Source organism: Rhinolophus ferrumequinum, chromosome 13 (genome assembly GCF_004115265.2).
Source record: "Rhinolophus ferrumequinum isolate MPI-CBG mRhiFer1 chromosome 13, mRhiFer1_v1.p, whole genome shotgun sequence".
NCBI classification, from domain to species: Eukaryota; Metazoa; Chordata; class Mammalia; order Chiroptera; family Rhinolophidae; genus Rhinolophus; species Rhinolophus ferrumequinum.
Window position 1 is genome coordinate 18,372,395 of NC_046296.1, and position 27,048 is coordinate 18,399,442.

The 27,048-nt window shown below is 54.1% G+C and overlaps 1 protein-coding gene across 2 annotated transcripts; it reads left to right on the forward strand.

Moving 5' to 3' along the window:
• Positions 1-1,450: 1,450 nt before the first annotated feature.
• FBXO41 (F-box protein 41) lies at positions 1,451-26,996 on the forward strand. Of its 2 annotated transcripts, XM_033125568.1 has the most exons (14): positions 1,451-1,732; positions 2,493-2,639; positions 12,149-13,189; positions 14,707-14,932; positions 15,423-15,496; positions 15,770-16,128; positions 16,928-17,169; positions 17,387-17,502; positions 17,608-17,760; positions 17,890-17,985; positions 19,528-19,646; positions 19,817-19,975; positions 21,168-21,283; positions 21,416-26,996. In XM_033125568.1, exons 3-14 carry the CDS (start codon positions 12,288-12,290, stop codon positions 21,476-21,478), a joined length of 2,625 nt encoding a protein of 874 aa, XP_032981459.1. In that variant the 5' UTR covers positions 1,451-1,732; positions 2,493-2,639; positions 12,149-12,287; the 3' UTR covers positions 21,479-26,996. The 2 variants fall into 2 exon arrangements, with proteins under 2 accessions (XP_032981459.1, XP_032981458.1); XM_033125567.1 differs by lacking the exon at positions 2,493-2,639.
• The last annotated feature ends 52 nt before the right edge of the window (positions 26,997-27,048 follow it).

The window sequence follows — 27,048 nt, forward strand, 5'->3', positions numbered from 1 at the left end:
TTTGGTAGCTTGAGTTCAAGTCCTGACTGTGCCATTTTTTGAGTTCTGAACTTGAGCTTCCCCATCTGTAAAGTGGGGATAATAATAATACTTACTTGATAGGTTTATTAGGATGATTGAATAATATGCATAAAAATGATTAGTATGATGCTTGGCACTTGGTTAATAGGAGCTGTTACCATTTAGGTCTTAGGAGAAGTGATTTCTCATTCCTTTCATCTAAGACTTTCTGGAGGAGGAAAGAAATTCAGGAGCTTGGGGAAGGAGGAGAACATTTGGGGGAGGTGAGAGTTTGACCTGACTGGCCACTATTCAGCCTCACTCCTTATTAAATTTGCCTCTCTCCGAGAGTCACCTGCCAAATCTACAAATTATCCTTTCTGAAACTAAATGCCCAATGCCGCTGCCTTAGCAGGAGTAGGATGGGATCAAGGAAAGTCCCCATCAGCCTCATTTATTGGAGAATCCTGGGGCTTTACTGGATTTCTGCTCTGCTGCAACTGGACTGCCACTCATGGCCTTGGCACTGAACCCGGCCCAAGCCGGTCTCTGTGCCTTTGCCCACGCACCACCCCTAGCATGAAGTGCCATCTCTCCTTTTCCTCATCCAAAGCCCAACTCTGCCCTGGGGTTGGTAGCCCCAGCACCCTGATTTCTCAGGTCCCACTCAGCCCTGTGGATTTCCTCCAAGCCTAGGACAACCAGACTGCTCCTGCTTCAACAGCTGGATAGGTCTTAAGCCAAGGGCAGGGTCTTCTCCCCTAACCAATTCTGAGGTGGGGTTGGGTGGGAAGGAACCAGGGCTAGAGGCCACTGCCCATTTTCTCCACCTCTAAGTGGGGATTGGATTTGTCATGGGAACACGTGCTTCTTGATGGCACCCTCAAGGGCGAGATTTGGAGCCTGGCCGCAGCCACTTCCAGCGCCCCTGGTTCCCTAGGGATGCCCAGAGGGAACCGACCCATATAGTCTCCGTGGAGACCACGTATGTGACCCGAGGTCACCAAGTGCACAACACAGGCGGCAGCCCACGAGGCCACTTAGAGACGGTGGCGCATATCCCAGGAGTAGTGCAGCGCGCCTTCCCACTTCCGATCCCACAGAACTGCCCACCCCAGGATTTGCCCTGAATGGGGAGGCCCAGTCCAGAGTGGTAGGGCTAGGGTGGAGACATTCCACTCAAGGGTGGGCAGCAGAGGCCACGACCCGAGGTGCCGGAGCAGGGAGAGTGTACAGGGAAGAGCGAACTCAGGAAGAGTGCAGCGGGAGCGGTCCCTGCACCCTCAGGGCGGCGCTGCGGACCCCTCCCCCATCGAAACCACCTTCAAGGAAAACGTGGGGTCCCGGCGCAGCCGCTTCTGGTGGCATCTGCCGCTCCCCAGCTCGCAGGAGAGCCCGCCCCGGAGGAGGGGCCGGCTCCGCCCCACCTCCTCACTGCCTCCCTCCCTCTTCCCTTCCCTTCCTCGGGCCGCGCGCCCCCTCCTTCCTCCTCCTCCTCCATCCTTCCCCCACCCGGTTTGTGGGCCCCTCCCGCTGCGACTGACTGGGAGGCTTGGCCGCCCCCGCCCCGAGAGGGAGGCGGGGGCGCAAGCCGCCGCGGCCACCCGAGGCTGCAGAGGGGAACGAGATCCGAGGCCCCGAGGCGGCCCTGCATCTGGACCAGGCACGCGGGGGCTGCCTCTGCACCCCAGCCGAGGGCCGCCGGGCCTGGCCTCGCCGCGGGGTGGAGGAGGTAAGGGCGAGTCACGGGCGCGCTGCGGGACCGCTCCTGGAGAGAGGAGGCAGGGAGGACCCCAGCCGCTGTCTCCTCCTCCGCCGCCGCTGCTACAACCCTCTGGAGGCCCGGAGGCTGCCAGACCAGGCCAGGCCAGAGGCAAAGAAAGGGTTAATTTAAGGAATTAAAATCAGAACAATTTGAGACCAGGCTTCCCATCCCCCTCCCCGTCTCGCCAGTCGCTCCCCGAGCCAGGTTGGGGGGCGGGGCGGGGCGGGCTCCAGGCCTCTGGGGCTGTGGACCTTGGAGAATAGGGACCAGAGGCAGGGAGGAGGAGGAGCACCCTCGAACCCCAGCCCCCCCCACCTGCTTCTGAAAGGTGGGGGAGGGGCTTGGTCTTGAGGCCTGGCTAGGCACCTGTGCGGGTGTCTGAGGGTGGGTGGGTTTGGGTGTCTGTGTGCGTGCTGGTGTCCACGTGTGATGCTCTGGAGGTGTGCATGTGTGTGCCCGCATGTTTCTGTCTCCTCATATCCCCGGTGCCGCTGTCAGTGACTGTTCCCACAGTGATCTGGATGCGTGTGCCCCACTGCATTGCTTTGCATGTGAGTGTGTGACACGCTGCCCGTGAGCTCTTTACATAGTCTGCCTGTGAGTAGGAGTAGGGCCTGCTCTCTCCTTAGGTTGAGTCTGCAGCGAGGGGCCCAGATGGTTTTCTGGGTGTGGGATCCAGGTGCTGGAGCCATGTGTGTGTGACCTTGGGAGGTGTGTGCATTCGCAGGAGCCGGAGATGAGAGGGAGCTTAGAACAGAAAGGGCAGTGTCAGGACTGCCAGGAAGCAGACGACTGAACGCAGTGACTCCTGTGGGTCTTCACCAAGCTGGAGTGACTACTCTGGGAAGTACACATGGCAGGACCACAGCCTCAGGTGTGGAGAGCCAGTGCCCCGCCTTCTTGGGGGATTCAGAGGGATTTAGAGAATCAGGGGGACTTCCTTTATTCCCCATCCACAGGGACACCTCCTGCACCTCCCCTTCCTTAGAATACCTCTCCCACCTGCTGGCAGATGTCTCCTGAAAGCACTGAGCTTAGAGCTTCATTTCTTTGGTCTATGAAGACACCATTAACATTCAAACCTTTCTCCCCCATTTCTGTAATTTCTACCTTCTCTGCTCCTTTAGCCTGCATGTAGATTTTATATGAAACGAGGGAGAAAGTGCTGTTGGGCCCAGACAGCCAGTGGGAGGGAGAGGAGATGCCAGGGGCATGGTGGGGATTTGGGGGTAAGGGGGCCGACCGTAAAAACCAAGCTCTGCTAACTTCTCAGTTTTGTCTGATCTTCATTTAACAGAGAAAGGGACAGAGAAGGGGAATTTGTTGATACCCACACACTTGTTCCTAGATTTAGGGATGCCTAGCTTGTTTTTGTGTTTGGAATATTTGTAGCAGGAAGGTGGCCAGGGTTATTGAAAGGTTATTGCCATTCTGCCTTTGAATTCCCTGGACTTTCCTACCTCTCTGGTAGCATACCACACCCTTTATTTATTCATTCAACAAATATTTATTGATTGCTACTATGGGCCAACCTGTAAATATTCTAGTATTGATGTGACATTCCACTCCCAACAAGAAGGAACATAGTGTTGGGACACTATGAGGGTGAATTTCAAAGTCAAGTAGTACTGGCTTTGAAATTAGCTTGTCATTGTTTCAGCTATTCACTGGTGTGTAACAAACCTCCCCAGAATATAGGGGCTTAAAACAGTAGTGATTTATTACATCTCATGATCTGTGGGTTGGTGTGATTGTGGCTGTGGGCTGACTTGGCACCTCTCAGCTTCATTGAGAGACGGACTGGAAAGGAACACCAAGATGGCCTTTCATCCTTTAGGGTCTCTTTATACATGGCATCTATCTAATCATGCAGTTGTGTAGCCCAAGATTTTACATGGCAGCTGGATCCCAAGAAGAAGGATGCTAAGAGGATAAGCCCTAAGGTACAACTGCTTATCAAATCTCTGCCTGCTTCAGGCTTGGTAATATCTTATTGGCCAAGCAAATCATGTGGCCAAGCATTGAGTCAATGTGGCAGGGGACCACATAAGAGCAAGAATACTGGGAGGCATGGCTCCCTGGGGGCTACCAAAGCAACAGTGTTACAGTCTCTTATTGGCCTTGGGAAAGTGATTTGGCCACTCTGAGCCTCAACCTCCTCATCCTAAAGTGGAGAGGATACCACTTACTTGGCAGCACTGTGGTGAGAATTAAATAAGAAGTGTAATGTCTGACCAGAATCATTAGTAGGTAAATGTTCACTGTTTTATCAGACTGCAAGCACCATGAAAGCATGACTGTCTTATTCACGTTTGTGTCCCCATTGCCTGGTACAGGCCTTTTGTTTGACATCTTTTTGATGGGTGGATATAATAGAATGAAGCAGACAAGTCCTAAGCCTTGGAAGTCTGCTAGAACAATGGTGTCATGAAGACACAGCAAGTCCTTACCTCCCAGTGGTCAATGAGCAGAGCCAGGAAGGACTTGTTATTCAAAGTGATTCTTGGATTGATTTAATTGTAACCAAATTCACCCGGTTCCATGGAAATCACGTTGGTTACATAAAGCAATCAATTCATCTGTTATTCAGTGTGATTCCTCTAAGAATATACTAATGTCAAGAGACCCAAGATGATGGAGTAGGTGAACACTGTGCTTGCATTCTTATGTGAACACATTAAGATTACAACTAAATTATAGAACAATCAACTTGGAGAACCATCTGAAGTCTAGCCAAACAGAAGTCCTATAACTAAAAATATAAAGAAGAAGCTACGTCGAGACTGGTAGGAGGGGCATATATGGGGAACAGGCCCCACACCTGCATGTGGCAGTTGAGAATCAGGAGGGATACCTCGGCCGCCTTGGTTCCCCCTGGAGGAGCGAGAGACCCCATCCCCCCACACCAGGCTCTCCAGCCCGGACTACTGGTGCCGAGAAGAGGAGCCCCACAACATCTGGCTGTGAAAACCGGTGGGGATTTTGACGGTTCGGGTGGGCCAGAAGGCTGTGGGAAACCCAGAGGTCCTCTTAACAGCCCGCACACAGACTCACTCAATCGCACGCACTCACTTTGGGCTCTAGCAGAGGGACAGTATCTCGGGGCCTCGGAGATATACAGGGAAGCAGACTGAGGTGTGTGGCTTTGTGGGGAGAACTAGAGGACAGTCAGCATTTTCCACCTTTTGTGCAGCTGGCAGTCAGGTGCCATCTTTCCTGTGTTGAGCCTGCCCTCTCTAGCCAAATCAGAATCTGATTGGTCTGGTGAACTCTGGGGCTCCATCCTGCTGGCTCACTGGGACCCCGCCCCACCCAACTCTCACACTGCCAGAGACACTTTCTCCTGGAGCAGCCAGCCTTGCCTGCCTGCATTGCATTCTTTCTTGGAAAACTATCAGAGTTCGGCAGGCCACAGGTGGGTGGTGACTGCTCTAAGACTTTTGCTGAGTCGCTCCAGGCTCAGCACTGACACCAAACCTTAATTTACATTAACCTGGTGACCACAATTCTTCCCACTGTGGTGACTCCCTGAGACCCTGCCTCACCCAATTCAAATTCTGCATGAGGTGTTATTAGTGGCTGAAGCTTAAGGGAGCCAGCATGTAGCAGCAGGCCTTGGGGTGTCCTGGCTTTTTGCAGAGCTACCCCAGACACAATACTGGTGGCAGCTGTTTTCAGTTTGCAGCGTGCCCTCTCCCACATGCCTCCAGGGTTAGCACAGGCAGCAAACAACTGTGGATCACTTTGTAGTTCCTGCCCGGTAGCCCCCAGCCAGCACAGGCAGTAGCTGACCTAGCCCTGCACTGGAGCCCCTCCCAAAAGGCCCCAGAACCAACATACTTGAAGGTTGGTTCAAACCACAGCCCAGTTAAATCACCACCCAGTTAGTCCCACAAGCAGCACACACAAAGAGCAGTCTCAACAGGCACCAGAGCCCCCTGGGTTGAATCCCACTCAGTGGGGTAAGCCTCCCACACAGCAGCCTGTAAGCTGTAGATGTGGCCAAACCCCACAGCCAGTCAGCCTGAAGGTCAACATCCCTCACTGACATGGCAATAGCAACCAAGGCTCTACTATAACAGGAGGGAACACACAACCCACACAAGGGACACTCCTGGAGCACCTGCCTCAGGTGACCAAGGAGACTGTGCAACTGGGCCCCATAGGACACCTACCTGGCCAAGACTGGGAGATATAGCAGATCTACCTAATACACAGAAAGAAACACATAAAGGCAGCCAAAATGAGGAAACAAAGAAATGTGTCCCAAATGAAAGAACAGGCGAAAACTCCAGAAAAAGAACTAAACGAAATGGAGACAAGCAACTTACCAGAGACAGAGTTCAAAATAATGGTTATAAGGATGCTCAAGGAACTTAGTAAGAACTTCAACAAAGAGACAGCAAGCAGAAAAAAGGACACCCTCATAGAAACCATAAAAAAGAACCAGTCAGAGGTGAAGAATACAATAACTGAAATGAAGAATGCACTAGAAGGAATCACCAGCAGACTAGATAGAACAGAGGATCGAATCAGCAATTTGGAAGACAAGGTAACATAAAATACCCAATCAGAACAGCTAAAAGAAAAAAGAATCCAAAAAAATGAGGATAATTTAAGAGACCTCTGGGACAACATCAAGTGTAACAACATTCTCATCATAGGGGTACCAGAAGGAGAAGAGAGAAAGTAAGATTGAGAACCTATTTGAAGAAATAATGACTGAAAAATTTCCTAACCTGGCAAAGGATTCAAAGCTGGTGGAGTCAGAGATGCCAGTTAGAAACTGTATCAATGGTCCAGATAGAAGAAGATAGTAGATCTGGAGCAGTGGCTATAGGAAAAGCAAGACAGAGAGTCAAATATTTAGAAGACAGTATTGACAAAAATCAGCAACTGATGAGATCTGAGGGGGGCTTTGAGAATTCAGCAATGCCTTGGGGGCTGCATGCAGGGTGCAGAGTGGATAATGAAGATATTGGTCAAGATGAGAAACATGAGAAAGCAGGTCTCCTGGTGAGTATTTTGGTATAGTGAATTCACTATTACTATATTACACTGAGCCACCTACATTGAAATATCCATTTCATCCTCTCCCTCCCTATTCGTTGCTTCTAAGAAGCACTTAAAAAGAAAAGAAAAAAAGAATCGCTATAAATTTCAGGTCTAAGGCATTGAGTTATCTGTGCCTAGGGCTAGTGGAAGTGATGGTGTAAGTTAGAATTAGGTTATTTCTAAGAAGCACTTAAATATCTTCGTGTGTCTCTCATTTTAACTACTGCTTCTGGATTCTCCCATGCTGCCTCCTCCTCTTCACAGATGAATTTGCGTCCATTCACTGTCTCTACTCACATCCTTACCCCAGTCTCTTCTCAACCCACATTAGCCAGGCTCATCACAGCAACCATCTCTAAAGTCACCAGTGGACCTTTTTGTTCCACCTCTGCTCTGACTCGTCCTGTTATTTCCTCCTGTTATTTCCACTGTTATATAAACTATTGCCTGCTCCTTCCTTGACATCTTCCCCTCCCTAATGTTTCCCACCAGAATTCCCATTTCTGCTGCTGGTTCTTAGGAACTTCTTGATTCTTCTCCCTCCTCTGCCTCTCTGAGGGTATATCTTTGCCCCTTGCTTTCCTCTCTCTGTACCTTTCCCTGGTCCTGCTCATCACTTTTGTTTTTACGATCAAATTGCCAAAATTTTTTTTGGCTCCATATTGCAAACTATATACTGAATATCTCGACTTCCAAGGCCCACTGGAACCTCAAACTCATGGAATCTACAGCCAAACTCATTCTCTCTCCCCAAAACCTGCCCTCCTCTTCCCTCTTTACTGAACCACATCGCCATCTACCTAGATGCTCCAAACCCAAACCTGAGCCTGATCCTTGACTCCTCCTTTTTGTACCTTTCACAGTCATTCTGTCACCAAGCCTTCTCCACTCTCTTCCTTCATTATTCCCATATCCATCCATGTCCTCATTTGCACTCCTGCTACATTGGCTAACAATTTCTACTTCCAGTGTTCCAACAACCTTCTTCCTGTAGTCCATTCTCTAAACTGTACCTAATTAAGTTTTTCTTTTACTTCCTCTCCCTCCTTCCCCTGCCTCCATCACTTTCTTGCCTGCATTCAGGCAAAGCTTCATACTCATGCTAAGGAGGTGTGGCCATTTAGGCAAAAACATTCCTAAGAATCATTCATAGTCATCCCTCAGCTCCAGCAAATGGAGGGAAACTCTGGGGCTGGCCTCAGGTGAAGAGCCACCTGGACCTACAAGCCCCTTCCTACCTCTACCTTGCGCACACACAGGCTTGCACTCCCAATCTTTCCCTGTCCCCTGCTTAAGCAGGGTACTATGCAAGCAAAGGGTACATGGGGAGGGGAGGAAGCCCTGAAATGTGCCCCAACCAGCACTAGCTGGGATGAACAGGCACACACATGTGCCCTGACACCAGGCTGCCACACATTAGAGAATAACCCTGTTCCTGAACAGTCGTGTGTGTGTGTGTGTGTGTGTGTGTGTGTGTGTGTGTACTGAATTCTATTTATAATATCCCTGGTCACTTTGCCAACATCTTCAGTTGTATCTATAGTTATTAGTCTATTCAAGTTTTCTATTTCTTCTTGAGTCAATTTTGATAATTTATATTTTCCTAGAAAAGCATTCAGTTCATCCAGATTTTCAAAATTTGGGGCCAAGAGTTGTACCTGGTAGCAGTTCAGTAATTTGAAAAACAACCTCTGTGGGTTATATCCCTTTTTTCATGATAGTGTTATGTATTTGTTTTCTCTTTCTTTTTTTCTCTTTGAATTTATCAGAGAGCTGTTTATTTTGTTGGTCTTTTCAGAAAACCATACTTTGGATTTACCTCCCAAGGCTACTTTTGGGGTTTTAATATAGCTAGAGGAAGGTAATGTTAGAACAATTTAAAAATATTAGTTTTTTTAAAAAAGAAATTTAAGTCCCTGTCTTACACAGACTAAGGTATTTTGGGGTGGAATAATCTGATATCTAGGATTTGCTAAAAATTAGCCATTGGTGGGGGTGGGAGAAGTGTGAAGCAAGGTAGCAATATACAGATGAAATAAAATTGGCTATAAGTTGATCACAGTTGAAACTGGAAGACAGGTTACATAGAATTCATCATCGTATTCTATTTTTGAATATGTATGAAAATGTCTGTAACAAAAAATTGGTTGTTGTTTTTTTATTCCTTGTCTTACCACACATACCAAAAATTTCTAGATGGATTAAAACTCCAATGTATAAAAGGAAACCACACAGCTTGGGGTATTTGCATGCAACCAACCCTCAGTGGTCCCAGGTCCGTAGCATGGTTCACCTGCTAGGCCAGCTGGTGAGGACGAGGTTCCCTGCTCCCCATTGGCTGCTCTGGTTCTGCTGTTTCAGAGCTGCCCTAGTCCTTTGTGCTCTGTGTCCTGAGGACCATTGAGGAGTCCCCTCCCATTGGTGCAGGCTTGGTGGGTGGGGAACTTTAGGGCCTTTGTTTTCCAGGTTTGCTTTTTTTTTTTTTCTGGCAATACAATTCCCTTAATCATTAGGAAGCTTTCAGTCAATTTGCATTCAGTCATCCCCAGAGCTATTAACCAAACTAGAGACCTCACTGGAAGTTATAATTCTTGAATGGAGTCCCTGGTGATGGTGTTGGGGAAGGAGGGGGGGTTGTCTCTTAGCAACAGGCCTTGGTGCTCTGCACATCCCAGGAGCCCACAGTTCTGTGGCCTCTAGCTAGGCTTCTGCCACTGGGCAATTCAAACCCTACTCTAGGGTGGGAGGCAGAGTTCATTTGCCCCTGCCCACTCAAGCTGCCTCCCAGTGGGAGGCTGCTTATAATGGAAGCAATGGTTGCCTCTGTCAAGCTGGCGGTGCACAGCAGGAAGGGTTCAGGAGGGTCTGAGGAGTCAATAGACTCTCAGGCTCCAAGCTTGTCTCCCTCTGTGTTTCCAGCCTCCCTGTCTTTGCTTGAGCTGACTTTAGCTAGAAGCAGAGAACTGCCTCTTAATTATCTAACTCTCAGCCATATTGGATTACTGGCCTCAGGCAGAAAGAGCTTCTCTGAGCAAAGCAGCATTTTCTTCCTTTCTGCTTTCAGATGGGTCCCTTTTAGCCAGAGTGTGTCTGTTTCTTCTTGGACCTTACTGAGGCCCTAGGAAAGGTCTTACCCCAACATTGTGACATTTTTCTACAAGTCCCCTCAAGCTCCAGCCTTGGTAGGAACATAACTGAGTTCCAGAGGTGGTGGGAGCGTGTTACTCAGCTGCTTTGTTGCTGTGCAGCAGGGTTCACAAACTTCTGAGTGGGGAAATCGGTACTATCTTACTCCCCACCTCAGGTTAGCTGATTCCTTCTTATGGTCTGTTGCTTTTTAAAAACTCCATTTCTGATTCTAATTTCTGGGTTAGGACTTTTTCCTGGTGCAAGTAACAGACCCAACTCCAACTGGCTTAAATAAAGAAGGGACTTGATTGGCTCACAGAATTGAACACACCACGATCTCAAACAGTGGCTGTGAGGATTCTGTCTTTCTCCACCTCAGTTCTTTGTGTTGGCTTCATTCCCAGGTGCTTCCTCCCAAAGATGGCCCTCGCACCTCTGGCCCTCCCCATCATCTTAGAAACCTGAGCCCGCAGAGAATGCTTTCCCCCAGGAATTCCAGAGAAGTCCTGGAGAAATGACTCATTGACTCAATGAGAAAAGACTCATTGACTCAACTTGGGTGTTCTGTGCCAGGACTCTGATCGGCCAGGCCTGTATCACATTCTTACCCCTGGAGTCAGGGGTGGACCATCAACCCCTACCCAGACCATGTGGACTGAGAAAGTTGGGAAGGAAGAATGGTTCCCCAGGGTCAATGTAGGATGCTGTTTTCAGGAGGAGGACTAGGTCCTGAGCTAGCAAACGGAACAGACATCCACCCGTACTACCATGTGGAAATGCAAAAGCAAATGGAACTCAAGAGCAGGTTGGGACAGAGAGGCAAAGCTGAAACGCAACAGCTTAAAGGTGAGTTAACTTATGCTGGTGAATCCGACTTCCTGGGGAGAGGATAGGAGCAAAGGAAGCATGAAGGCAGATCTTCCATCAGGCGACAGGAAGATTAGGAAGGCAGCCAGAGGAGTAGGTCAGAGAACCCAAGTGGGGCAATAGCCTATGCAGACGGAGGGGTCAGGAGTATCAGCCAAGGGACCAAGTGGGTGAAGACCCTTGATGACAACTGAATTGTCTGACTAGCAGTTTAGGAAGAGGACTGCAGTGAGAAATGGGGTAGAGATCCCACAAGGCAGGGGAAGGCTGACCAGAAGCCAGAGATGAGGGGAAATGGGCAGCAGGATTGGCCAAGACCAGGGGCCGGATTCCAGGAAAGGGTGGTGGCTTGTGCCAGAAGGGGCCTAGGGAGGACAAATAGTGTGGCCTTTGGAGCAAAGAGCAGGGCAGGGGGACTTACTAGAGACCAATCTAGCAAAGAAGTCTGAGAAAAGAACCTAGGTGCCTAGAGTGGCTGGGATGGGTATGGTACAGAAGCAGCGACAGGAACAAACAGTGAGACACACAGAGGTTTCATCCGGAGAGATGACATCTTGGTCACTGCAACATGGTACCAATAGTCCAGGCTGTCTTATGGTTTGCATGACATGGAAATAAGCATCTTCTTTTAAGGATATATATATATATATATAATTTTTTTGAGATGTAATATACATATAGTGAAGTACATATAGTACACTAACTAATCTTAAGTACACAGCTTGATTGTTTACATATGTATACACCTGCATAACCACCACCCATATCGAGGTATAGAACATTTTCAGCATCCCTCCTGCCCCTTCCCTGTCCATAGAGCCACCAGGGGTAACCTCTGTTCTAACTTGGTCATCTTCAATTTAGTCTGTTCTTAGACTCCACGTATATGGAAATCTTGCAGTATGCACTGTAAACTGGCTTCTTTCATGTAACATAGCACTGAGTGGATTCATCCATATTGTTGCATGTACCAGTGGTTCCTTTTCTTCCTGCTGGGTAATATTCCTTTATGAATATATCACAGTTTATTCATTCTACTGATGATGGGCGCTTAGATTATGCCCAGGTCGGAACCTTTATAAATAAGACTAATGCCCTTTTATTTTCTTAAAGAATTCTCATTCTTTCTCACTTGTTCATGGACAGGCCCTCGCACAGGTACCACAGCAGGCCAGCCCTTCTCTGGGAGGTCAGGCCATCGGTCTCCCCTCAACCCTCTCTTCTGGACACATGTTTTCTGGGGAAGTCAATTACCTCACGGGTGGGGGAATACGGGGTGGGAGGAGGGGGAACAGGGATACCCTCTCCAAAGACTTACTCTTTCTCTTCTAGCCTCCTCGCCCCTGGCTGCAGGCACCCTGAGCCTTCCTGATCCTGCAGGGGGGCTCGCCCACAGCGCCCCATGAGTGCACCCGGCTGACCGGCGGGGGCGGCCGCGGTGGAGCCCGGGCGCCGCGGGGGCGGCGGGGCCATGGCCTCGCTGGACCTGCCTTACCGCTGCCCCCGCTGCGGGGAGCACAAGCGCTTCCGGAGCCTGTCGTCCCTGCGCGCGCACCTGGAGTACAGCCACACGTATGAGACGCTCTACATTCTCTCCAAGACCAACAGCATCTGCGACGGCGCCGCCGCTGCGGCCGCCGCCGCCGCCGCCTCAGGCTTCCCGCTGGCGCCGGAGCCCGCCGCCCTGCTGGCCGTGCCCGGCGCCCGGCGCGAGGTCTTCGAGAGCACGTCCTTCCAGGGCAAGGAGCAGGCGGCCGGGCCATCGTCCGCCACTCCCCACCTGCTGCACCACCACCACCACCACGCGCCCCTCGCCCACTTCCCCAGCGACCTGGTGCCCGCCAGCCTGCCCTGCGAGGAGCTGGCCGAGCCGGGCCTCGTGCCCGCTGCCGCCGCGCGCTACGCGCTGCGCGAGATCGAGATCCCGCTGGGGGAGCTGTTCGCCCGCAAGTCCGTGGCCTCCTCGGCCTGCTCGACGCCGCCCCCCGGCCCCGGCCCTGGGCCTTGCCCCGGGCCCGCGTCCGCCTCACCTGCATCCCCCTCGCCCGCCGATGTGGCTTACGAGGAGGGCCTGGCGCGCCTCAAGATCCGTGCGCTGGAGAAGCTGGAGGTGGACCGGCGGCTGGAGCGGCTGAGTGAGGAGGTGGAGCAGAAGATCGCGGGCCAGGTGGGCCGGCTGCAGGCCGAGCTGGAGCGCAAGGCGGCGGAGCTGGAGACTGCGAGGCAGGAGAGCGCGCGGCTGGGGCGAGAGAAGGAGGAGCTGGAGGAGCGTGCGTCTGAGCTCTCCCGCCAGGTGGACGTGAGTGTGGAGCTGCTGGCCTCGCTCAAGCAGGACCTGGTGCACAAGGAACAGGAGCTGAGCCGCAAGCAGCAGTGAGTGGCTCACAGGGCCCTGTGGATGGGTGTGCCTGTGAATGTACCTGAGTAGGTGACCCTGTGTCTCTGTGCCCCTGCCACCACCCTGTGTGGCTATGAGTGTGTCTGTGTCTGCGGCCAGGGCTCATGGGATCTGTGGCCAAGAACATACAATAGTGCGTTATGTGGGGCCAAGAGTGTCTTGACAGTGTGTTTAAGACAGTGAGTCCAAGGCAGTATGACCGTTCGCCTGCCTGTAAAGACCATTTCTCTTCTCTCTTCTGGCAGGCAAGCCCAGCTCGCATTATGGCACCAGATCCTCTTTTCTTTTGCCCACTTAAAGTCATAGCTCAATTCTCCCCTCTCCCTTTGCACTCATCAGGTTTTCCCTGTCTACTGTATCATTCCCAAAAGCATATAAACATAAGCTCTTTTCTTCCTTTGGACATAACCCTACCTCACCCTTGAGCTACTGCCCCCTTTCTCGCCCTCTTACAGAACCACCCTCCAGTCCATCTTCCTGGTCTCCAATTTCTTTCCCCACATTCTCTCTGATCAGGTGTCCACCTCCACCACTGTCCTCCATGTCACCAACAACCTTCAGGTCACCAAGGCCTTGAAGCCATCATCTCACTTGGCGCATGAGCATCATTTGACACAACTGATCCTGGAAGTGCTTTCTTCACTTGGCTTCCAGGATACTCTCCCGGGATCTCCTTCTATCTTTTCTATGCTTCTCCTCATTCTTTTTTGCTGGCTTCTTCTTATTTCGCTGGTCTTTAAATGTAGAATTATGAAATATATAGACGTTGTTTATCGGTTCCCACAGAGATACAAGCTCCGTGGGGGCAGGACTTTTTCCCCTGCTTTGTTCACTGCTCTGTCCCCAATACCTAGGACAGTGCCTGGCTGAGAAGGTGCTCAGTGTTGAGTGGATGCATGAACGACTGAATGTATTTGGGAGTAAATACTCTTGTGACTCTTAAGTGTGCTGTGTGTACGTGCAACTCCTGGAGGTTGGTGCAACTGGAGGTATGCTTCTCCATCTGAGAACGCTTCTCAAAATGTGTATGTGTGTTTGTGTTGGTGCAACTGTGCCTGTCTCAGAATGTGTGTGCCTGTGAGTGGACATAGATGAGTAGAGGTACCTCAGGTACCTCAGTGTGGGGCTGTGTATTGGGCTATGTGTGCGTACGTAGCTATGTGACTGTGTGCCTGTGTTTCTGGAGGAGGGAGATGGCTGTGAGTGACTGAGTATGCCTATGAGTATTTCTGTGGGGAGCAGGATGTCTGGTTTTGTGTTTGGAGCTGGATGGGTGGGGTGTGAGTGTTTGCCTTGGAGTGTATGCTGGCATTTCTGTATGTGCTGTCATGTGGGGCAGCGTACCTGGGCCTGTTCTGCATGTACCCGTGTCATCATCAGCAGAGACCGTGAGTAACGGTGCCCATGTCACTCCCCACTGGCCAGGGCCTCCTCCAGAGGGTGGGCGGGTAGCGAGGCCAAGGCACTGGGTAAGAGACTGCTCCGGGCCCAGGGAGGTGGTGCAGATCGATCAGTTCCTGAAGGAGACGGCGGCACGGGAGGCCAGCGCCAAGCTGCGGCTACAGCAGTTCATCGAGGAGCTCCTGGAGCGGGCTGATCGCGCGGAGCGGCAGCTCCAGGTCATCAGCAGCAGCTGTGGCAGCACACCAAGCGCCAGCCTGGGCCGCGGAGCTGGGGGAAGTGGTGCTGGGCCTGCGACCCGGGGACCAGGCAGATTGGTGAGTTCCTACCTGCCTTCCCTCCTCCACCCGCACACCGGGCCCCCACAAACTCCCCTCACATGTGGCCTGACATCCCCCCTGTAATGCTCCATGCTTCCCCTCCTTTGTCTCTCCCCCATGAGCAGACTCCGGGAGGGGACTGAAGTAGGTGTCTAGACACAGAGAGGCCCCTCTGATTAGGCAGAAGCGCAGGCCCCACGGCTGTCGTGAGGTGTGATTCGTGGGCCCATCTTTGCCCACCCCTGTAATTGAGAGCCCAGGAGCCATAAGCCGGGTCTGGGGTGCTGGGTGGCTGTGGAGAGGTGGCCTGGTGAGCCTGCCTCTATGGGCTGTCTGTCTGTCTATTTGTCCATCTTTCCCAACTGTTTTCCTTCTTCTCTCTCCTCTCTTCTCTCCTTCTTGTACCCTGTTTTTCCTGCTCCTTCTCATCCTCTTGCCTCCTCTGCCCCACCCCCATTCCTTTCCCTCCTGCTCTGGGGGCCCACAGCGAGAACACCATGCAGGCCCGGCCATGCCTAGCACATACGCGGTGTCACGGCATGGCTCCTCTCCCAGCACAGGGTAAGCCTTGGGCCTGGCCCGCCCCACGCAGCCCACCCTCACCCTGGAAAGATCCACTGGCCCACTGGATGGCTGACCTGTCTGGGGGCTTGGCTCCTCCTTCCCCCATCCTCCTTGGGTCACCTCTGTCTGCCTTCCCACACTCATAGGGGGCTCTTGAAAAGTACGGTGGGTGGACGTCCCTTTGCTGGTGGTAGGGGTAGTATGGGAAGTTCGGGTAGGCCTGTTCGCTGACCCTCCTCACTCCTTACTATCTGGTCCACCCCACCCCAGGGCCTCTAGCCGTGTCCCAGCTGCATCCCAGAGCTCAGGCTGCTATGACAGTGACAGTCTGGAGTTGCCACGGCCAGAAGAAGGGGCCCCAGAGGACAGTGGCCCTGGGGGCTTGGGCACACGGGCCCAGGCTGCCAACGGTGGCTCAGAGCGAGCCCAGCCCCCTCGAAGTTCAGGCCTGCGGCGCCAGGCGATCCAGAACTGGCAGCGCCGACCCCGCCGACACAGCACAGAGGGGGAGGAAGGTGACGTCTCGGATGTGGGCTCCCGAACCACTGAGTCAGAGGCTGAGGGCCCCTCGGACACCCCCCGCCCTGGGCCTGCTATGGCTGGGCCATTGAGCAGCTGCCGGCTCTCAGGTGAGTCCTGGGAGGGTGGGCAGAGAGGCCAGGCTTTTCCATGGTGCTGGCCCTCTCAGGGGACAAGGGCTGAGGCAGTACCCCTCCTGGGCTCCTGCACCTCCTTTTCCCTTGCCCCAGGCTCCCCATGACAAATTCCCTCCCACAGTGCCCTGCAAGTCCGGGGCAGGAACTCGTGCGACAGGACTGCAGCACAGGGCACTCAGGTCAGGTATTACACAGGATGCCACATCTAAGGGGCTCCATTTATATGTGGGCTCATTGACATTTACAGGAGAGTAGCTGAATGTTGTTGACTCCAGACTCTGAACCCCCTGGAGCCGCTGGGGAGAGCGCCATCACGTGTACGCACAAGACCATACACATGTGTGGATGGGTCAGGGTCAGAATGTGAAAGGGGTCGGGTCGGGGTATATGGCTGCGCCCGTGACTGCTCTGGGCAGGCTCTCGCCTGCCTTCTGCTCACAGAGACCCACTCTATGTCCATCCATCCCCTAGCCCTCCAAACACTTTCCTTCTCCAAACTCGCCTCGGTTGCCTTATCTAGGGGATGACTTTGGAGTATGTGATAATATATGATCTTAAGACTTCACTTGAGGAAAGGCCACCTTTTTCTAATTCGCAAAATTAGAAATGGGGGTGATACCCAGGAGGGGGAAGCAGAGGCCCCATGTCCTTCCTCCCAAGGCTGGTCCCCTGGCATGGGTCTCTCGTGCCCCTACCTCCTGAACCTTACCTCAGTTCCCCATCCTAATGCTGGCCTTTGACCCTCGACACTTGACTTCCTGGTGTTGTGCAGCCCGCTCTGAGGGAGGCAGTGCACGGGGTCGGCGAGCAGAGAGGGGCAGCCCCTCACGCTCCAACGAGGTCATCAGCCCAGAGATCCTCAAGATGCGAGCCGCCCTGTTCTGCATCTTCACCTACCTGGACACACGCACACTGCTGCATGCCGCCGAGGTCTGCCGGGACTGGCGCTTCGTGGCCCGCCACCCCGCTGTCTGGACACGGGTGCTGCTCGAGAACGCCCGTGTCTGTTCCAAGGTGCCTGTCCCTGCCCGCTGCCCATGCCCTCCCACTCACCCCTGCTGTGAGCTCACCTTCCCATCCCCAGCGCCTGGCTCCTCCAGGTGTGGTCTTTGCAACCCTTACAATACCCCAGCTCCTGCTTGGCCCCCTGAAATGCTCTCAGGAGGCCTCCTGTCCTACAGCTGGTCCACCTCCAGCCAGCAGAGCCCAGGTAACCCCTCTCTCCCTGCAGTTCCTGGCAATGCTGGCTCAGTGGTGCACCCAGGCCCACTCGCTGACACTGCAGAACCTGAAACCCCGGCAGCGGGGCAAGAAGGAGAGCAAGGAGGAGTATGCCCGGAGCACCCGGTGAGGCCACGGTGGGTGGTTGGGTGGGTAGGTGGTGCCCCTGGGGAGGCTTCCCAGAGGGGGAATTGGCCACAAGCAGCTCCCTGACCTCTCGGTCATCCCCAGGGGCTGCCTGGAAGCAGGGCTGGAGTCCCTGCTGAAGGCTGCAGGGGGCAACCTGCTGATCCTGCGCATTTCCCACTGTCCCAACATCCTCACTGACCGTTCGCTCTGGCTGGCCAGCTGCTACTGCCGCGCCCTGCAGGCCGTCACCTACAGGTGGGTCCACCGCACCAGAGCAAGTCCCATGCCTTGCTCTGCAGGCAACGGGACTCAAGACTCTGTGGCCCCAGAGAAGGGAGCAGAGGGCCACCAGGGTGGGTTGCCCCAGCTTTGTCTTTTCAACAGGAGCGCCACGGACCCGGTGGGCCACGAGGTCATTTGGGCCCTGGGCGCTGGCTGCAGAGAGATTGTCTCCCTCCAGGTGGCACCACTTCATCCCTGGTGAGCCCTGGCAGGGGTGGGCAAGGGGCAGAGTTGGGCAGGGTCTGGGGCTACGGACTGGTTGGGGAGAGAGGTTTGCACTATCAATCTGTATTTAGGCATTAGGAGCAGGGCTTAAGATCAGACCTGAGGTCATGCCCTGGCTTACTAGCAGTGTGATTCTGGGCAACCCAGTCATGCCTCACTTTCAACACCTGCAAAGTGAAGGTGACGTGATCTGTCGACCTTATTAGGACTGTTGCTGGCTCTAATGAGTGTGTCCATAAAGCCTGCAGGGCCCACAGTGAGTACTGAGTAAACGCAGACAGGTCGGTTTGGCATATGAAAGACAGTGCTGGTCAGCCTACAAAGTACAAAAGAGCTGGTTATTAGCGAATCAAGGGTGTGAGGTCACTCATGGCTCTTCAAACGTGTTGGGCTTTTCTGCTCCCTGCACCTCGCCCTGCAAGCCCTCTCTCCAAGTGTCAGCTCCTCCCAGATCCTCCAGTGTCCCTTCACTAACATCCTGGTCCAATTTGTCACTGCTCCCCTGCCTGCATTCCTTCTGCATCTATCCCGACCCCTGCTGTAGTCCGTTCTGCAACCACTTCTCTGTACTCCAGTCTCCAGTAGACTCACGGTTCTCAGGTAGAGGCTGCAAATGTCTGTTTCCACATCCCTGGTACCAAGCGCGCAGCAGACACTAGAGCGACATCTGTGGCCTGGGCAAGGGTTGAGGGATGAAGTGTTTAGGGAAATGGCAAGTTTGGAGTGAGTGTTGGGCAGAGCTGAGTGAGTGTGGAAAAGCAGGTTCTGGCAAGGTCGGGAAGGCCGGGCCTAAGGGATTTAGTTTTGTGGGGGTTTCTTAGATTTTTTATTGGGGAAGGGGAACAGGACATTATTGGGGAACAGTGTGTACTTCCAGGACTTTTTTTTCCAAGTCAAGTTGTCCTTTCAATCTTAGTTGTGGAGCTGAGCTGCACCTTCCACAACTAAGACTGAAAGGACAACAACTTGAAGGGGTTTAGATTTTTGCATTTTATCTAGAAAGTGCTGGAAAGCAATTGGGAGATTTTATGTCTTAAAGAACTGGATTGATTACATCGGGTGGATAACATTCTTTGTCCTCCCTTCGTCCCTCTGTCCACTCTTTGAGGGCAGGGACCATGTCAGTATTGTCACTACTATATCCCCAGGGTCTTGCTCAGTTACGCTTGGCTCTAATAGACACTTAGAACCATGAATGAGTGAGAGAATGTAGGAATGACTGGCTCACCGTCAGCAGCTAGGAGGATGAATTGGCAGGGAGACGAGTTATAATCCAGATAAATATTGCTGGTGGTCTGAACTGTGGGTTGAAGACTTATTCGGGAATCAGAATCCGCAGGTCTTGGCAGAGGTGAGAGAGGAGGAGTCAGGGAGGATCCCAGGTTTCTGCCTTGAGCAGCTGGGTGGTTGGTGGAGCTCTTGCCCGAGGCGACCCTGCAGGAAGGGTGGGCTTGGGGTGTCTAGTAACCAGTGACTTCCCTGATGGCCCTTCCTGCCCCTCCCCCCATTCTCCAGCCAGCAGCCCACACGCTTCAGTAACCGCTGCCTGCAGATGATCGGTCGCTGTTGGCCCCACCTCCGGGCCCTGGGGGTTGGGGGCGCCGGCTGTGGGGTACAGGGCCTGGCATCACTCGGTGAGTCTTTCCGTGGGACTGAGGTGGGGCTTAGTGGAAAGCAGGCCTGGGTGCAACACCGAAATCCCAGAGGGCCTGGGGCTGCAGTGTGGGTGGTGGCAGGAACATCGCGGCGCTGGGTGACCTGGGGAGTTTTCAGCAGGACCTCCCTTCTTCCTCCCTCTTCCTAGCGAGAAACTGCATGCGGCTGCAGGTCCTGGAGCTGGACCACGTGTCAGAGATCACCCAGGAGGTGGCGGCTGAGGTCTGCCGAGAAGGCCTGAAAGGACTGGAGATGCTGGTGCTCACGGCCACCCCTGTCACCCCCAAGGCCCTGCTTCATTTCAACAGTGAGCGATGGGGAAGGCAGGGTGGGGGTACACGTGTCACCTCTTACCAGGCCTTGTCAGCAAGTAGCATAACCAGCTTCCTGTCACTCTTGCTCAGCCAGCACTAGCACTAGGGTCACACTGACCGGGGCTCCAGCCCTGGCTTTGCTCCCAGTGCCTTCTGAGACCCGTGTGGCATTCAAGGCTTGCCAGCAGCTGGTCCAAATAGTTCAGTTCGATAGGTATCTATTGCCCTGGGCTCTGCCCGTCTGCCCCAGGTGAGCCTCCAGCCAAGGGCAGGGGCCGGAGAGTGGACGGGTTAAGAGCACAGGTTCCGGAGCTGGACTGACCTGGCTCTCAATTCTGACTCTACTGCATATTAGCTCTGTGACTTCGGGCAAGTTACTAGACTTCTTTGAGTTCTATATTCCCATCTTCTAAGCTGGCTTTCTAGAATGAATGGAGGATTAAATGAGATAATATGTGTGAGCCTCCAAGGACAGTTCTCAGGGGGAGGACTCCTCTCTTCCTGGTCTAGACTCCAAATCATGCTTGTCCTGGCCCCGCCTCCCTCCAGCCGCCCAGTCCACTGCCAGTTCTCCCTCCACCTTCACTGAGGACGTGGGTGCCCAGCTTGGGCTGCTCACGCCCATCAGGTGAGACCGCCATCCAGGACCATTTGGCCCCTGGCCAAAGCCCGTGTCCTGAGCCCTGAAGGTTCCTCGACCTCATTATCTCCAGCGCCCTCTGCTTCCCTCGCCTTCAGCCTCCAGGACCTTCTCTTCTTTCCCTGAGCGCATGGCAACCTCCAGCCCCTTACGGCCTATGCCCCCATTTTGTTTGCTCCCTGGCTCCCCTTCGCCATGCTCCAGCCGAGACCCATCAGCCTCGTGTCAGCTGCTCTGTCCTTCTAATTCATTGCCGTGCGCAGGTCCTAGCACAGCTATCCCCTCTGCCAGGGAAGCTCCCAGAGCCCCTGCACACTTGCCTGTTGCCCACTAACCCTCCAGACTCTACCGCAGCCGCTGCTATGCGACCTCACCGTCCTCCTCCTGTTGTCCTGCTGCGCCCCTGAGTGGTGTGGGTCTTCTCTCCTCTTTACGCCTGACGCTTACCGTCTCTCAGTAGGTTCTGATTTTATTAGTGAGAGGAAAGGAGGCAGCCCCACCGCCCAGGCCAAACACGCGTCTCCACCTTACCCGCCTTTTCCTAGGCATTTGCCGCAACCTCAAGTCCATCGTGGTCCAGATTGGGATTGCCGATTATTTTAAAGAGCCCAGTAGTCCCGAGGCCCAGAAGCTGTTTGAGGACATGGTGACGAAACTCCAGGTGAGGAATTGGCTCTGAGGCTACCCAAGACCCCACGTGACACCCCTTGGCTGGGGCTGGTGGGCTGAGTGTGAGATGGGAGGGCCCCAACTGTCTGGCCCTCAGGGGCACTAACCCCGGTGTGGTCTGCAGGCCCTGCGACGGAGGCCCGGCTTCTCTAAGATCCTGCACGTCAAGGTGGAAGGCGGCTGCTAACCCGGGGAGGGGGCGGCAGGGCCCCTGCCAGCCCCACACCAGGGCACTCTCTTTGGACCTCCAGAGGGACCCTGATTTGGACTAGACTTTCAGAGGCCGCGTGTTATCCCTGGCTTCCAGGGAGGGGTCGACAGTTTCCTGTCTTCCTCCTCCTGGGACAGTGGAGCAACAGGCTTGACCCTGGGCACTGCCTCAACAGGGCAGGGGCTTGGACAGCAGCTGCCCCCGGCCCCCACCACACCCCCAGCTGGAGCAGCCTTCTGGGCACAGCCAGCTAGCAGCTGAGTTACCACCAGCACCTGGTACCATTGCCCCAAGGATCTGCAATAACCACCCAGTGGCTCCTTGGCTGCTCAGGCTGCTTGGGCAGGCCTCGCCTTCCTGGGACCCAGCATCCCAGGCAGAGGCCTCTGCCGGACTCCAGGCCAGAGGGCGCTCTGTAAGGCAGCTCAGACTTGGCACGGAGGGCTCTTGTCTCCGTCCTGCCCTGTCCCAACCCTTTATGGGGCACCCCCTTCAGACAACCCGCCTGGGCTCTGCGTCCACCTTCTCTAGATTAACACAGACAGGCCTAGGGGTCTGGGCATGTGGTCAGTTCAAGATGGGGGGTAGGGGTACAGGGAGGTAGTGAGAGTGGGCTTGGAAGGGCAAAACATTCACCCAGAACTTCCCAGGACACCGAGGCCATCCTTCCCAAAGGGGAAAATTGCCAGGAAGAGAAAAAAACTGTCTATTGTTGTAGAAAAGACAAGGCCCGTCCTCCCAGCCATCACATATCCAAACACACCAGAGCTCAATTCCAAGCTAAAATGTGCATGTTTCCATACCTATCAGCAATCCCGAACCTCTGGTGGCGCAAGGCCCCTGCCCTGGGAAACCCTGTCACCTGTGAGAAGTTGTACCTGTCCTCAAGGAATGACCTTCTCATCCAGGTGTTCGGGCAGGACTCTGATGGCCGTTGGGTCCCCAGGGCTATGTGGGAGGGAGGGACTGGCCTGCCCTCTGTGCAGGGACCTGGGGGAGAGGGGAGGAGGGCGGTTTGGCTTCCTTCCTCATCTGGCTAGCTTGCTTGAAGATGTGGCCCGGGTAGGTAGGTAGGCCCGTGGGGCCAAGAATGAGGAAGAACACCCTCATTGGATTTGTCCCCCTCCTGGGTCTTCACTGGCCCCCCAGGCTGAAGGCTCTCCTGCGGGTGTTCTGCCTGCGGGCAGTCCTGGGGCCCCACCCAGAGCTGCTTGGCTTGGAAGCTATAGAAGCAAGTAGGGGTTTTCACTGACCCTTGCACGGTGCCCACAGGACCAGGTCCCAGCACTAAGGCTCTAAAGTCTCAGGTCTCCCCAGATTCCTCCTCGGAACTCCCAGTGGCTCAGAGGTCATAGGTCCTGCCAACCTTCCTTTGGAAAGTTCTTTCAGATGTTCATCTAGATCCATCTTCGGGTTTCCTGCTCTCCTGCACAGGACTGGCTCTCAGCCCTAACCACTAGACAGCTGGTCCTGACGGGCTGGGCTCATCTAGTTTCTTAGTCCTTTCCAGAAATCCAACTTTCGGCCACAACCACATCAAGACCCAGCCCAGGTACCCTGCGCTGAGTCCTCCAGAGCTCGGCCCGACTCAGCAGTGCACGCAGCTTCCCCGGCTCCACACCCGGCCATGCGGCTTTTCATTGTTGCTGACTTCCTCCCATGGCTTGTTCTGGCCCTGCCCTTTGCAGACCCCCAAATACCAAGGGTGTCATGTTGGCAACTCCCTGTCTGATCCTGCACAAAGCCTTGGCTGTGCGGCATTCCCACCCCAGAGCAGCCAGCTCCACTGACCCCCTCCCTAGCCCTGTCCCCAGGAGTCCCAGGAGGGAGAAGCACAACTTTTCTGGCCTGGAAAGGAAGTGGGGGTCCACTCAAGACCTGGCTGCCCTGGTGCATCAGCCCTACCTTCCGACTGCATCCTCTAGAGCCCTCCTCCCTGACCCCAGGACCAGAGGTGCTGCCCTCCCCGTCTCTGGACAAAGCACAAAGGGATGCCCTGCATGGCCAGAGCCTGCCCTACCGAGGGGCTTGTTTCTGCCCTAGGAAGCCTCCGTCCCCTGGGCAATTTTTCCTGTGGCGGGTGCCTACCGGAATGCCCAGCATCAGCCCTGGGAAAGGAAATCGGTGCGTGGGCAGTGAGCTAGAGTGGGTGAAAGTTGGTGCTGAAAGGTGCTGAAATGACTGGTGCCAGTATTAGCGTCATGCACTCATTCATTTGTGCAACAGCCCTGAGCACCACCAGCACAGTGGGCAGCAGTGAACAAGACCCCCTCTCCTGCTGGGGGGAAGTTTGCCTCTCACAGGTTTGGCTGTTTCCAGGAAACCCAGCAAGTGCCCCACCCTGTATTTTCCAGCCGAGTGCGGGGAGGATGTGTGGGAGTACACATTACACAGGTCCGAGCCTCCGCCAAGGGGAGCGCAATGGGGTCACAGCACGTCCCATGTCACACCTGCCCCTGGGGCTGATGGACGTGCGGCCTGGCCTTCATGCCTGCCCCAGGAACTGGCAGGTTGGCAGGCTCCCACCCCTACCAACTCCATGCACATTTTTGCCTCTCATGGGGATGAGGCCGTTTACTGAGGGTGGTAGCTTTTATAGGCTGGGGTGCTCCATTTGTTCCCTTCTTTGGCAACAATCAGCTAGGGCTGAGGATGGGGAAAGGGATAGAGGGCCCTGCCATCCCAAGGAAGCACCTCATCCTTCACTCACCCAAAGGAGAGCCCGCCTCCGTCTCACACCTAATGATGCAGAGCAATGTCAGAGAGCAAACCTGCTCCAGGGGTCCCCGGCATGTGTAGAGGTCCAATGGGTGGTAGCCCCTCGGTGTCCCTAACCTCGCCGTACCATACCGCCCAGCTCCAGCACCTGGGCCCACCAGTGGACGTGGCTCGAGTACTTCGTCATGTTTATTCGGGCTGCCTCACAGCACCGGCAGGGAACAAAGGGGATGCTGTATGTCTGGAACCCTGAGCGGGAGGGAGTGGGCTGCCCAGAACCGTGGCTTTTCACTGGCCGGGAGAAACCACAGAACAGCCAAGGCAGCTCGTTTTCCTAGTCCCATGAGAATAGTTTTCCCCAAGGCCTGCTGCTCCAAGGGTTGGCGCCATGCTTTGCCTTTGGGTTCTGCCTGCCCCCCTGGTCCTGGTCTCTAGACCTTTGGGCCCTATGTGGGGAGCTGCCCAGGCCCCAGTCCCTCTAAGGCGCTAAGCTGAAGACCTTTCCAGGGTGACTATTGGTGCCAAAGACCCAATTCCTGGAGGACTTGGGGGTGGTTACAGGAAAGACGGTGTGTGGCTGCAGGGCCCAAAGTGCCCAGAGAAGTTAACTCAAACTGATGGATGAGTCCCAGCCTGTCCGTCCGATGTGTAACTTCCCTCCCCAGGGGCCGGGCACGTCTCTAGCCCTGCTGACCATGCTTTCTCACCCAGCCTTGTCCCAGGCCTGCATTTCTGTATATATTGCTGTTACGTATGTATTTATTCCTGGATAAGTGTGTTCATCTGCAGCCCTTGCCTGAGGATAAGTTGTAGGATTGGGTGAAGATCAGAATACCAGGGCCGACTAAGGCGACCAGCTCCTACTCCCTCCCTAACCCCTTGGGACCCTGGCCAGTCCCAAGGCTGCCCTGACAATCAGGCAGGCTTCCCCACGTGAGCCCAACGCTGGCATGGCCTCGGGGGCGTGGGCTCCCCAGCCTCAGCTCTGCCCTGGCAGGGGTTCTGCACTCAGGTGCAGAGGCCTGAGGGGACCTAGGCCTTCCTTGTGGCTGGTGCCAGTAGGTTTGGCTCCCATGGGCACTGCCAGTGGGGACTTCCACAGCTGACCCCAGGCCCTGCCTTCCCCGCACAGCCAGGCCGCGACTGGCCTGAGCTGTGAGAGGCTAGCTTTCCCCACCCCAAGCACATCAGGCAGAGGGGTGGAGAGCACTTTTTGGTTTCGTTTCTGAAGTGGTGCCTGTACCTCCAGCCCCCAGGGGGCCTTCCCTGGCCCCACTTCTCTGCCCCACCCAGGCATCACCATCCCAGCACTTTGCTCCATGTCACCCATAGATGCCCTTTGCTGAATGTACCTGAGTGTATGTATTTGAAAAAGGACTCACGTGGGCATCAGAGAATTTACGGCTTTGTATCCAATAAAAGATGGTGAAACTGGAAGAGCTGCCTCAGGGAGGTAACTGGTAGATGGTGCATTTGTCAGTCTGTACTGAGCCTCTCAGCAGCTAACATGCACTACGGCAGGAAGGAGGCGGATGACCTGAAGGGCACCAGCGGGCTAAATGAAGCATGAGAAGACCTATCTCTGGACCACAGACACTGCCGGAGGAAGGCCATGCAGCTTACTGCCCCTGCCAAGCTCCCTGTGTGTCTGCATGCGGGGAAGCCCTGGGATGCCATTTCTGACTCGCAGCCAGGAGAGGCCGGATTTAAGGGCGCCCCGGCACAAACAACAGGAGCAGCAGGCACTGTCCAACCCCTAACTGGCTTAGCCACCTCTAAAGGGGGCTCTGGCCAGCCAATCGGGCTGTGGCCCGGGGGACACCAACTTGCCCATCATGGCCTGCTTCCCCGTTTTACAAAATGAAGTTGCTCCACCGATTTGATTATTTAGGTCTTGAAATATTTAAAATCAGAACAGGTGTTTAGGCTTAAACTGTGTGTGGCTCTAGCATCAAATAAGCAGATGAACGTTTATCCCCATAACTCTTGAGCCAGCTGTTCTTATCTTCAGCCTACAGGTACAACAGCTAAGGCTCAGAAAAATTAGTTTGCCCAAAAGACCAAGTTAGGTGGGATGCCAGATTCCCACGTCTGGATCTGCCTACACCTCATTCCACTTTCGAGTCCACCTACCCAGGAGTGGTCCAACTCAGATTTTTCTTTTTCTAAAACCATTTCCCAGTTTAAAGCAGCAAAAGCTTCAATGGCTCAAGGTGACTTAATAAAATTATTAACCCTAGCTTCCACAATGACTAATTACAGCTAGCTACGGGTCAGCTCTTGGGCTAGTACAAACGAGGTGGTTAGACCCTACTGATTTCCAGCTGGTCTGAGGGGCCAACCCAAACTTGCACTGAACAGGAGAATGGAAGGGACCCCGAAGACTATTGGTGGTTGAACTGAGACCAGGTGGGTGCTCTTTTAGCCACTTCCTCAATGGACTTCTAAGAAGTCACGGAGTTGAGAGGATGTGGCTTCTTTAAGATGGTCTTCCAAGAGCCCTCAACCTTGGATAAGGTTGGGACCAAAAGACTAGGCCAAAAGATTATGAACATAGAGGGGACAGACTAGGTCATGAAACACATTTACTCAAGCCCACAAACCCTGGGAGCAGTGTCTGCCTAGGCCAGGGGTAAGAAATATGAATTTGGAAGAAAAGGAAGTGACTCCACACCTCCCAGCGACTTCTAGGACTAAGAAAGCAGCCAAAGTGAAACTTCTGGACGGGGGGCCTCAGGTGGAGCTAGCTCCCTGCTGGCAGAGTGGCCCACATTCTGCCGTAAGGACTAGATCGCTGAAAACAGCCCAAAAGGTGAGAAGACTCACCT